General features: G+C 36.3%; 1 protein-coding gene across 1 annotated transcript in view; it reads right to left on the bottom strand.

Moving 5' to 3' along the window:
- Positions 1-633: 633 nt before the first annotated feature.
- The window catches only part of HDX (highly divergent homeobox), a 210,798-nt gene continuing 197,465 nt past the window's right edge, over positions 634-13,966 (bottom strand). The window contains exons 9-10 of the mRNA XM_043897524.1: positions 5,603-5,725; positions 634-1,301 (exon numbers count right to left, since the gene is read on the bottom strand). Coding sequence (XP_043753459.1) covers positions 1,176-1,301; positions 5,603-5,725 — 249 coding nt within the window. The 3' untranslated portion in view covers positions 634-1,175. The remainder of the gene's footprint in view (positions 1,302-5,602; positions 5,726-13,966) is intronic.

Genomic DNA, 13,966 nt, shown 5'->3' with positions numbered 1-13,966 from the left:
TGGTGCCATCTGGTACCTACTAATAGAACAACTGGGTAGCATGCTCGTTTTAGGAGTGTACTCATAGAATAGTATTCAGGAAATTCAGAGAACTGTGATTTACAACCAAAGTGGTATAATTCTTTTGGGTATTATCCTTGGCTGATAACTCTGTACAAGCCTCATATGGAAATGAGGTAAATTTAGTGGCAAAGCTCAGTGACTAGATTAAAGAAAGGGAAACTCAGTGGCTTACCTTGACTTTCCATTTCATAAAATCTAAGAACTGAAAAAAATATTATGATGATGGTGATAAACTTATAATACTTGTGCAACATTTCATCTAACTTAGTTATACAAATTTAGTAGTAGAATGTGAATCTTATTAATATTTGTCACTTGCAGCAAGAAAGAGTTCCCATTAAGATGAATCTTTTACAACATTTTGTTTCTATACACTTAACAATTTATTTGACTTCATGTTGATTAAATTACTTTTCCAGAATGCTCTTCCTCCTCCCCCCAAATATTTGGGTTAATAATAGAAGAATATCAATATTTTGCAATTATATACTAGCAATCACTTCAATTTTCAATCATTAGCTTACGTCAAATTCTCACAGGAGTTTAAAAATGAACCCCAAGATTTATCTAGGTTAAAACCTTTTTAATGTTTTGTTTTCAATTTTCAGTCTACTTTCCTGAGTAAAAGTGTATCTGGATGACAGGAAAAGGAGAGAGGAAGAAAGATGTAATGGTTACAAAAACACGACTAGTCAAGCTTCAGTAACTTGATAAGCTGTGTTGAAATATCTTTTTGTGTCTCTTGTCAAAACTATTACTAAAACTAATATTCATCTATAAAACAAACAAACAAAAAAAGACCTTTCAGTAATTAGGCATTATGCATTTCATAGCTAAACTGCTCAAAATTAAATACATTTTCCTCCAGAGTTCCATCAGTTTGGGAAAAAACTCTCAAACAATGCTTTTAAATTTTACATACTTTTTTTCTGTACCATCTGTGCCATTTTGCACCACAGCCATTATATCTCATTCATCCTTCACAGAATACATTGTTTCAGCAATATATTTTTCCAACTAAAGAATTTCGGGGCAGCACAATGCAACTATCTTGAAATGCATACCTGTTGGATAGCCAAAAGGCTGTATCATATATCCCTCCCCCACCCCAATCACAAACTGTCTGAGGCATTTTTCTCTGATAAAGAAGACACACTGAATGAGGTATCATCAGGCTCCGGCGAGGCATGATTGAAATCCATCTCTTCTAATTCAGGAGGTAAATCTGACAGCAATGCCTGAGTCAGAAAAATCAATTGTTTTGAATTAGTATTTGGACATATTTTTCCAACTTTATAGTTGTGGTCCTTTCACATTGATTTACAGATTTAAAGAAAGGAGCATTTCTCTCTCAGAACCTTATACAACATCTTATCTAAGAGAAAAATTCTTCATATACTATTAAGGAAGTAATAAAATACTAGATCTTGAGAGTGTGGATTATGTAGAGTGCAACCTTGGACGAACAGGGAATAAGGAGAGAAATGAGCAACTACTCTGAACCAAATGCTCTGAAATGTCTGAGATAAATGATTTTCATACCAGTTTTGAGTGTTCAGTGATCACTGCTAAAGGACTTTAAAACTGTATTCCTTATTAAAATACCCCTGCCCGGTTATGCTCTCTGCACTAAAATACAGTTCACAAGACTATTTTGTACTTCAGTGGGAGAAATAATTAAGCAATTAGGGGAAAAGTTCAGCTATTCTATTTTAGACAAAATTTTAGCATTTTAAAGGTCCAAGTGACTTTTTTTTTTCTTTCCTTAGGCTATGGTCATATATACAGATGGCCAAGCATTCACAAAGGCTCTGCTGAACCAGTGAATTTGGCCATGTAATGATGTTTGTAGAGGACTGCTCATCTCTCTTCTGCAGTAATTAGGATAAGGCAAGAGCCATGAACTAAGTTTTGCCATGGTGTAATTGTTCCATCTGGAGTTGCAGAACATGCATTCATACTAAAGAAATAAATAATTAATCAGGTTTTATCTGGCTGGTAGTGCTAATGCCCATTTGACCATCAGAAACAGCAAACTATATGAATGATTTGCTGCACCCCATACTAAAATAATGTAACGTATCTCAGCAATTTTTAGACAACATTAGTTGCAGTGTTAGCTTTGGGTACAATAGTTAAAAAAAGATCAATTGCAGGCTTGCCTCTACCCAAATAATGAACAGAAAGACAGGGCATGTTAGAGAACACATGAAATCCACTGTTGAAATAAGACAATACTCTCCTATTCTCTTTATTAAAAGAAGTTACAGTTATAAATCCTATAGTTTTTTTTTTTGTGTTGTTGTTGTTGTTTGTTTTAGAGCAAAGAGGAAAGATTAGAACTTTCTGTCAGGCTGCAAAAGGAAAGGTTAACTCCAGTCTGTACAAAAATTTATTTATTTTCTGCTATTAAATGGTTCATGAACTTCTTGGTGAAACTGAGAGTACTGTTTACAAGGCAGTCACCTAAAGGTACTACATGCTTTCTAAGGTTTCTAGGTTGCAGTAATAGGGCACAGAACCATTTTCTTCTAGGTCAGTTGTTTACCACTAACCCAGTATAGTACAACAAAGTCTTTGCTGACAATGGTTTATTATAGTTTATGAGAAATACATCACTGGATTTATTTCACTTTGCAAGTGCAAAGAAGCCATATTAAAGAGGGCAAAGTGTTCCAATGAACAAAACTTAGAGTACTGGAGAGTCATGTAGGTGAGCAGACTTAACGACATTTAAATTATAGTGGGGAGACCTTCAAATCAAAGAAGCACTACTATGTATTTCTTTGTCATTGCATTTAATGTAGTTGCCTGTCTAAAATCAGTACAGTATGAAATAGGGAAACTTTAATATCTGGGGCAGAACGAGGCACTACTAATGCATGAGGTCCATTTAAAAATATTTCTTTTCGATATCTTTCTGGATTGCAACACTGGCACCCTGAACAAATCTTCAGATTCTGTCAGTTGCTAGAACTGTCTTTTTCATAGACTAAAGTGAACACAATGAACTTGCTTCACTCCAAGTTCTCTACCTGTCAGAGTGTGACCTACTGCCATTCTTCCCAAAAGATTATAGCATTTCCCAATAGAATAGAATCACATAGTGATTTGTCAAGGGAAGAAAGATCATAACTAATGACTTAGTACAGTGTTGACAACATTATTTTTATTTTAAAATGGCTATTGGTTTGGATAAGCTAATATTCAGTCAGACATTATCATATATTTTCAAATCCTGGGCTGCTTCATGGGGGCAAAATATTCTGTGGAGCACTCATCTCACTCAACTTACCCAAATCAAGATTAACAGAAAAACAGGATTTTTAATTGAGAAACCAATGACACAATGATTCTCTTTTATTGGGCAGAATAAAAATCAAGTCCTTCCAGAAATAAACCTTTAAGCATTTCATAGAGTTAAGATCAGCAATTTAAGAGATGACTTGGGTAACTTTTGTGTTGATATCTTTTATATTTTTAGACCATATTTGGAGATCCATTATACTCAATCTCAACTACAAAAATCAGTATTTTCTACCTGGATGTTGATTATATAGGCTATGATTTTCAGTACAATTTTTGTATAACTATCTCTTTCTTCCCTTCAGCCAATGTTTTCTGCATATCTTAGTTCATCAGCCTTTTTTTTCAGAGGAAAAGTAGAGGAAAATGGCAAAGGTAAAATGTACAATAGGTAATTTTCTTATTTTTTTAGTGGTTTTGGGGGAAGAATAAAGCCAGATTAGAATTAGAAAATAAAATGCAGCTTGTGTGCTATCCCTAGATATAAAAAGTCATAGACAATTGTGAATAAGCTTACCCCATAACTCTGAAATACAAACCATGCATGACTTTTGGGGCTAGGACCACACTCCAAATTACTCCCATATTGAACCTAATTCTACTTTTGCTTTTTTAAATATTAATGTAATTAGAAATTACAATTCTTTGGGGACCATGTTCAAGACTATCATCTTATTCATTTAAAATCCTTATTTTAGGTTCCTAAAAAACAAACACATTTTCAATATGCCATGGAATATGCTTAGCTCACATAATAAACCAAAATGTTTAAATAAAACTGGCAAAGATGACTGGTAACTACCATCCTGGGATGTCTGCGTATGTACAGCATGGGGGAAGCACAATTCATGAAATTGGACACATAATATACATGCTGGATTAAGCCTCATGAGTAAATTACAGCTTAAATTTTGTGGTTCAGTACTTTGATGAAATATATAAAGACGTTTTCCTTATTAAAAACAGGAGAATTGTGGGATGCTAAGACTAATCTTTTTTCTTGGAGATGACTGGAATAGGCTACATACATCTTGCTTGGATATAAGGAATAAATGCTTGTACTCTAGCTGAATAAAAACCACTGAGACTGCTTCCTAATTAAGGCTTACCTGTGTAATATACTACTTACATTGAATTTCTCTGATAATCAGTAATCAACATGGTAGTGCACAACTCAGAGGCATATTTGGTATCATTTAGTATTAAATATAACATATTTAGTATTAAATATAACATTTAACATAATTTTATATTCCTTTTTTTTTTTTAAGGCTACCCTGGTGGCTCAGATGGTAAAGAATCTGCCTGCAATGCAGAAGACCAGGGTTTGATCCCTGGGTTGGGAAAATCCCTTGGAGTAGGAAATGGCACCCCATTCCAATATTCTTGCCTGGGAAATCCCAAGGAGAGAGGAGCCTGGCAAGCTACAGTTCATGGGGTTGCAAAGAGTCAGACACGACTGAGTGACACTAACCTATTCTTTTTTAGCAAGATTAATAAATTATTACACAAATTTTAACAGAAAAAGTGAGGCAGAAAATGTAATTTGGGAAGAATTTTCAAAAAAAAAAAAAAAAAAAAAAAACTCCACAGTGACAAACAAGACATTTCTCCTCATCTTTGGGGTAGTGGAATCAAACACTATAGTTAAATTGGGAAAAGTAAATGCTGCACTGTGGTTACAAAGAATTTCACAAAGTAATTTCGATTTTTTTAGTGATGTGCAACATATCATGGGATAGAAGGTATTCAAACACCTGTGAACTTTAGTAGGGGTTGGAAGGCTAACTGAAATCCAGAAGAGAGGCAAATGCCTCACTTCTTTCATTCATAGAAGGTCCCAAAATATGTGCCTCTCCAGTTAGTGTAACCCCATCTTTACAACTGTTTTGAGAATTTCTTTTAATTTAATTAAATGAAATAATATGTACAAGATAGAGAATAGAACCAATAATTATATTTTAAAAATTTAAAATGTTTTCCCTACTTAATACTGGCTTGGAATTAACAAAGTATGTTAATCATTTTGATTTTCCACTAAAGCAGCACACAAAATCTGAGTATTTATTCCCAAGAAAGCTATACTAACAAGTCAGGAGGTAACAAATCCTTCCTTGATGACAAGCAGGAATGAGGTATAAAAATGAAAAAAAATATATTTGAAGAATCCAAGTGTGACTTGCCACTTTTCAACATTATATGTTACAATTTACTATTCTCTTCTGTTGCTTACCTGTTGTTGTTCCTTATTGTCAGCTTTTATAGCTAGTATCAAGCTTCTTACAAATGTCTGAAGTTTAAAATTTTTTTGCTTCTGAATCTCTAACTCATTTTCAATGAATCTGACTTCTTCATTCTGAAGGAGAAAGCATCAAATAAGAAATTACTCTGTGCAAACCTAAGATTACACATGTTTGATGCACAATAAAACTTTTAAAAATAAATCAAATTAGAGGGACGATAAATAGATAAAATTTTAACATAAAGGATTCTAAAGCACAGAAGTAAATTATCCTATTACTCAAAGACTGCCTTTTAAGCAAATCACCAACAGAAAGTAATCTGCAAGGTCAGAAATCTAATCAAATAAATTCCCGTAAGAGAAAAATCAAGAAACATTTCCCTTCTTGGAAAGAGTCATCCTACATTAAACATAATTAGCATTCAGATTAGGATTAAGAATATACAGAGCCCAATTTACCCCAAGTAAAGAGCAATAGCAGATGCAGTAATGCTGAACGTATCATTCACAAAGTCAAGCACTGAGAACTAAAAAGATTATTATTTTGTAACAAAGAGGGACTGAAATTTTTCATAAGACTATCAAATAGTTTGCTGAGCCCCCCCCCCCGCTTATGTAAGAGTCTGTTATTCAGAAAATATCTCCAAATTTACAATGATTTGAAACTCAGTCTCTCTTCACTATTTTTCCTAGCTGTGTAGGAAAATAACAATAAACTAGGTTTGGGAGGATTTTAGTGCCAGATCTACTGATAATTGTGTAAACTTGTGCAGGACAATTAACCTGTGATTGTATATACTCGTCAATAAAATGGATATAATACTAGTAATCTTTGGCAATTCTAACTTGAGGGTTATAAGGGTCAAATAAGATAATGGCCATGGAATTGTTACATATAGATTTACTATTTAAGCTACAGAAGTTAAAAACATGTGACACTGGTGAAAGTGTGGACATATAGATCAATGGACATAATAGAGAGTTCAGAAATATATATTATATATTGCATCATATATGTATATATATGTACACACACATACACTTTTGGGTGACTTTTGATGATGATGCTGAGGTAATTCAATGCACATAGAATAGTCTTTCAACATTTCAAAAAAGAGTGGTTGAAAACTTGTAAATCCATACCTCCTCCAAAAAAGATTATCAAACCTTAACTCACATAATATACAAAATTTAATAAGAATTGGATCACAGACCTAAACATAAAACCAAAAACTATAAAACTTCTAGAGGAAAACTGAGGAAAAACTCTCTATGTCCTTGGGTTAGGCAAAAATTTTTCAATAAGACACGAAAGTCATGAAACTTAAAAGAATTCATTTAAAAAAGAGAAAACCCACATCATTGCTTTTCAAAAGACACTGTTAAGAAAATGAAAATACAAGCTACATATTAGAAGAAAAAAATTATAAATCACATATACAATAAAGGATTTGCATTCAGGATGCATAAAGAGCTCTTATAGCACAAATATAGGCCCACCAATAGAATAAGAAGCAGGTGAAATATTTGAACATGCAATTTATCAAAGAAGATATGAGAGTGACCAATAAACACTTGAAAACGCTTGATATTGTTTGCCATAAAGGAAATGTAAATTAAAATAACAAAGAGATGCCACCACCAACATACTGTTGTTGTTGATGTTCAGTCACTCAGTCTTGTCTGACTTGTTGTGACCCCATGGACTGCAGCATGCCAGGCTTCCCTGTCCTTCATCATCTCCTGGAGTTTGCTCAAAATCATATCCTTTGAGTCAGGGATGCTACCCAACTACCTCATCCTCTGTCATCCCCTTTTCCTCTTGCCTTCAATCTTGCCCAGCATCATGATCTCCCAGCATCAGGCCAAAGTATTGGAGCTTCAGCTTAAGCATCAGTCCTTCCAATGAATATTCAGGATTGATTTCCTTTAGGATTGACTGGTTTTATCTCCTTGCTCTCCAAGGGACTCTCAAGAGTCTTCTCCAGCATCACAGTTCAAAAGCATGAATTCTTCAGCATTCTTCTTTATGGTACAACTATCACATCCATCCATGACTACTGAAAAAACTATAGCTTTGACTAGACGGACCTTCATTGGCAAAGTGATGCCTCTGCTTTTTAATACCTTGTCTAGGATTCTTATAACTTTTCTTCTAAGGAGCAAGCATTTTTATTTTCATGGCTTTAGTCACCATCGTAAGTGATTTTCGAGCGCAAGAAAATAGTCTGTTACTGTTTCCCTTGTTTCCCCATCTATTTGCCATGAAGTGATGGGACCAGGTGCCATAATCTTAGTTTTTTGAGTGTTGAGTTTTAAGCCAGGTTTTCCACTCTCTTTTTTCACCTTCATCAAGAGACTCTTTAGTTCCTCTTTGCTTTCTGCCATTAGGGTGGTGTCATCTGCACATGTGAGGGTATTACTATTTCTCCTGGCAATCTTGACTCCAGTTGTGCTTCATCCAGCCCTGTATTTTGCATGATATAGTCTGCATATGAGTTAAATAAGCAGAATGATAATTACATCCTTGACATACTGCTTTCCTAATTTTGAACCAGTCCATTGTTCCACTTTCTGTTATATAAACTATTGCATCTTTACCTGCATACAGGTTTCTCAGGAGGCAGGTAAGGTGGTCTGGTATTCCTATGAACATACTACAATAGATTAGGTTAAAGAGACTGACAATAGAAGTGCTTATGAGAAGAATGTGGAGCAATTAAAAGTCTCATGTTTTGTTGGTGGGAGGGTAAAGCCATACAGCCACTTTGGGAAATGTCTTGCAGTTTCTTAAACATAGCCTTTCTTACCATCTGACTCAGCAATCTTACTCTTAAGTATTTACCCAAGGGACATGAAAATGCATGTCTACAAAAAGGCATACATGAATATTCATAGCAGCTTTATCCATAATAGCCCCAAACTAGATGTAACACAAATTTTCATCACCAGATGAATAACAAATTGTGATCATGCTTACACAATTGTGTGCAATGTCAAAATTAATGTATGAAAAGGTGAATTTTATTATATGTAAATTATTATATCAAAAACATGATTAAAAATTATTAGCCAGCTCTCTGGCCAAATAGCTTGAAAATAAGCTATGAGCATCCTCTGCAACTGGAGAACCTGTCTCAAAGAGAATAGCAGGAACTTTAACATCATTTGCTCAAAAAGCTGCATAAAATATATTAAAATTAGTTAATTCCGTGGGCATTCCTTTTACAATTGAGAGGATAAAGTTGTATTAACCATGTTCAATCTATGGATATGTTTACTGCATCAGTTATATCAACTCAATTTAGAACTTATTTGCCCTAATAAAACGGCTTCCTTTTCAGATCATTTAATATCAAGTGAATGGTCTGCAAATGATTCAAGCTAAATTCTTTATTTAAAGGCCTTCTACAGTAATCTAAGTTATAAGTAAGCATTATAATAAAATTCCACTTGTTCCTGCCATAATACATTTGACTAATTCTAAACATTATATTTTCCTAGTATTTATTGTCAGAACAACAGTGTTAGTAAAGTACTGGTCAGGAAGTGTTTTTGAATACAAGAGATATCTATCTTCATTATCAGTGTCTCCTTTGAAGGCACAAGTCTATCTGAGCTACACTCACAGTTCACAAGAAGCATTTTAAAAACAATTCATATTTGCAAAAGTCAGGAAGCATCTTTTGGTATGCAGACCTCTAATTTCTCCTGAAACTATTCCTCTTCCTTAGTATTTATGCAATGTTTTAAAACATAAATAGCTTTAAGATAATTTAATATTACATACATTTTCTTCTTGGAGCTGTGATTTGCAAGCCTGTTAAACACTTTCTAGATTATAAGCAGCTATTTATGTGGCCTTTTAAGGTTTTCCTAAGTTAATGGTTAGAGTGGAAGTAGTGAGATAAACATCAGTCACTGAATTTCACAAAACAAGATGTAGCTAATTTTTCTTATTAAAATCTTCCCTGCATTTCCACTAAGTTTTGTCAATTATTCTCCAAGATGACTGTAGGAAGCACTCAAGGTTTCATATGGACCAGGGCTTTGATTTCTTTGACAAAGGAGGCAAAAATATACAATGGAGAAAAGACAATCTCTTTAACAAGTGGTGCTGGGAAAACTGGATGACCATCTGTAAAAGAAGGAAACTAGAACACTTTCTAACACCATACACAAAAATAAATGCAAAATGGATTAAAGATCTAAATGTAAGACCAGAAACTATAAAACTCCTAGAGTTTATATAGGAAAACATAGGCAGAACACTCAGCCATAAATCACAGCAAGATCCTCTATGATCCATCTCCCAGAATAATGGAAATAAAAACAAAAATAAACAAATGGGGCCTAATTAAACTTAAAAGCTTTTGCACCACTAAGGAAAGTATAAGTAAGGTGAAAAGGCAGCCTTCAGAATGGAAGAAAATAATAGAAAATGAAACAACTGACAAAGAATTAATCTCAAAAAAAATCTCAAGCAGCTCAATACCAGAAAAATAAATGACCCAATCAGAAAATGGGCCAAAGAACTAAACAGACATTTCACCAAAGAAGACGTATAGATGGCTAATAAACACATGAAAAGATGCTCAACATCACTTATTATCAGAGAAATGCAAATCAAAACCACAATGAGAGGAGTGTGAAGACAGTGGAGGGATAAGACAGGGAGACCACTTTCTCCCCCACAAATTCATTGAAAGATCATTTGAACACTGAACAAATTCCACAAAGCAACTTCTGAATGCTGGCAGAGGACACCAGGCACCCAGAAAGACAGCCCATTGTCTTCAAAAGGAGGTAGGAAAATATATAAAGGATAAAAAGAGAGACAAAAGAGTTAGAGACGGAGACCTGACCCAAGGAGGGAGTCTTAAAAGAGGAGAAGTTTCCAAACACCAGGAAACCCACTCATGGGCAGGTCTGTGTGGAGTTTCGGAATCTTAGAGGGCAACATAACTGGGAGGAAAAATAAATAAATAAAACCCATAGATTATGTGCCTAACTGCAACTCCCAGTGGAGAAGTAGCCCAGACACTCACATCCCTCACCAGCAAGTGGGGGCTGAACAGGGAGGCACGGGCTGCATTGTTTGGGGTAAGGACCGGGCCTGAATGCCCTGAGGAAAATCTGAGGGAGCTAACGTGAGATAGCAACCCAAAATGTTGGATAGCCAGAGACAGAGGAACAAACAGAACAAAAAGAAACAGAGAGAACTTTCCCGTGAAATGCTCTAGCCTAAGGCACTGCTGGGCCCACTCACAGAACAAAGGATTGAGTGAATACTAGAGGAGAGCTAGTCAGCAGTGGACTGGCAGTGGACAGGCTCATCCCCCACCAGAGGGAGAGAGACAGGCTGGTGAAGGCCAGAGCCAGAAGGCGAAGGGCAAACTCGGCCCCAGAGACGGCATCTTCTACCAAACTGCGAGCAGGCTCCCAGTTGCTAACCAAGTCTTCCTGGGATCCTGGATGGTTGACATCCGCCAGGAGGGTCGCAGCCAAAGATCAGCTCCCCAGAGGAGACACATGGCACACCTAAGATGGCACTCCCACTGTGTACCCAGGAAACTGAGCAGCTGGGATGTGGGAGGTGATAAGACGAACAATTTACCTGGGGAGTGTGTGCTCGCCACTGGTCGCCTTAGCTGCTCGGACCTGGGAAGAGCACAAAACGCAGGCCCAACCAAGTCTGTGCCTTTGTGGCATACCAAGAACCTGAACTTGGGTGGCTTAGACCTGGGAAGTTCATGCAACCCAGGGCCTGCTTTAGGCATTTCCCCGGCAGAGCAACCTGGAGCCTGAGCAGTATAGACTGGGAAAGCACACAGGTCGTGAGCGGGGGCAAACCCAGTGTGGCCCAGACACTGCGAGCACTCCCCACACACGCCAGTGATATTTGTTTGCAGTGTTCCTCCCTCCCCGCAGCACAACTGAACAAGCGAGCCTAAATAAATTACCACCTTTGCCATCTTGTGTCAGGGCGGAAATTAGACACTGAAGAGACTTGAAAACAGAGGAAGCCAAAATAAACAATGAAGAAGGAACCACTTTGGAAGTGACAGTTGCAACAGAGTAAAACCTGTTCTTAGCACTGACTACATTGGAAGGGGCCTATAGACCTTGAGAAGAAGTATAAGCTGGAACAAGGAACTATCTGAAACTGAACTGACCCAACACTGCCCTCAACAGCTCAGGAGAAATTCCTAGATATATTTTACTATTATCATTTTTTAATTTTTTGCTTTTAATTTCTTTATTACTCCTTTAATTTTCACTTCAATAATTTACTATTACCTTGCAAAAAAATGCCCTATTTTTAAAGCAAATTTCATATGCATATTTTTTTATTTTTGTGAATTTGCTTCTTTTTTTTAAATATTGTATTTTTGAGAGTTTAACCTCTACTCTAGATTTTTAATCTTTGTTTTTTGGTATTTGTTATCAATTATCAATTTTGTACATTTAAGAATCCAATTTTCAAAAAAAAAATAATAATCCAATTTTCAGTACCCATTTTTATGTAGGAGTGTGATTACTGGTTTGATTTCTCTCTCCCCTTTTGACTCTCCTTTTTCTCCCCCAGGTAACCTCTATCTCTTCCCTCCCCTTCTCTTCTCTACTTAATTCCGTGACTCTCTTTGGGTGTTCTGGGCTGTGGAGAACATTTAGGGAACTGATTACTGGCTAGATTGGTCTTTCTCATTTTGACTCCCCCTTCTCTCCTCCTGGTCACCTCTGTCTCCTTCCTCCCTCTTCTCTTCTCTATGGAACTCCATGAACTTCTCAGAGTGTTCCAGACTCTGGAGAGCAAACAGGGACTTGATTACTGGCTAGATTGCTCTCTCCTCTTTTGATTCCCTCTCTTCTATTCCTGGTCACCCCTAACTCCCTCCTCCCACTTCTTTTCTCCATGTAACTCTATGAACCTCTCTAGGTGTCCCTCACTGCAGAGAATCCTTTCACCATTAACTTAGATGTTCTATCACTGGCACTGTATGGATGGAGAAGTCTTGAGGCTACTGTAAGAATAAGACTTAAAGCCAGAGGCAGGAGGATTAAATCCAAAGCTTGAGAACATCAGAAAATGCCTGACTGTGGGGAACATTAATCAAAAAGAGCTCATCCAAAAGTCTCCATACCTACACTGAAACCAAGCTCCACCCAAGAGCAAACAAGTTTCAGATCAAGATATATCAAGCTAATTCTCCAACAACGCAGGAACATAACCCAAGCCTTAAAATACAGGTGACCAAAAGTCACACCAAACCCATCGATACCTCAGAACTCACTACTGGACACTTCATTGCACTACAGAGAGAAGAGATCCAGCTCCACCCATCAGGACACTGACACAAGCTTCCCTAAACAGGAAACCTTGAAAACCACTCATCCAACCCCATCCACAGGAAAGAACCTCCACAATAAAGAGGAACTATAAACTTCCAGGATACAGAAAGGCCACATGAAACACAGCAATCTAAACAAAATGAAAAGGCAGAGAAATATTCAGCAGGTAAACGAACATGATAAATGCCCACCAAACCAAACAAAAGAGGAGCAGATAGGGAGTCTACCCGAAAAAGAATTCAGAATAATGATAATAAAAATGATCCAAAATCTTGAAAACAAAATGGAGTTACAGATAAATAATCTGGAAACAAAGATTGAGAAGATACAAGAAAAATTTAACAATGAGCTAGAAGAAATAAAAGAGTCAATCAATAATGAATAATACAAAAAGTGAGATCAAAAGCACTCTGGAGGGAACCAACAGTAGAATAACTGAGGCAGAAGATAGGATAAGTGAGGTGAAAGATAGAATGGTGGAAATAAATGAAGCAGAGAGAAAAAAGAAAAAAGAATTAAAAGAAATGAGGACAACCTTAGAAACCTCTGGAACAATGTCAAATGCCCCAACATTCGAATCACAGGAGTCCAAGAATAAGAAGACAAAAAGAAAGGCAGTGAGAAAATACGTGAGATAATAGATAAAAACCTCCCTAAAATGGGAAAGGAAATAGTCACCCAAGTCGAAGAAACCCAGAGAGTCCCAAACAGGATAAATCAAAGGAAAAACACCCCAAGACACATATTAATCAAATTAGCGAAGATCAAACACAAAGAACAAATATTAAAAGCAGCAAGGGAAAAACAACAAGTAACACACAAGGGGATTCCCATAAGGATAATAGCTGATCTTTCAATAGAAACTCTTCAGGCCAGAACGGAATGGCAGGACATACTTGAAGGGTTGAAAGAGAAGAACCTACAAGCCAGATTAGTGTTCCCAGCAAGGATCTCATTCAAATATGAAGGAGAAATCAAAAGCTTTACAGACAAACAAAAGCT

Source organism: Cervus elaphus, chromosome X, assembly GCF_910594005.1.
Source record: "Cervus elaphus chromosome X, mCerEla1.1, whole genome shotgun sequence".
In the NCBI taxonomy this organism is placed as follows: Eukaryota; Metazoa; Chordata; class Mammalia; order Artiodactyla; family Cervidae; genus Cervus; species Cervus elaphus.
This window is presented reverse-complemented; position numbering and strand designations above follow the sequence as displayed.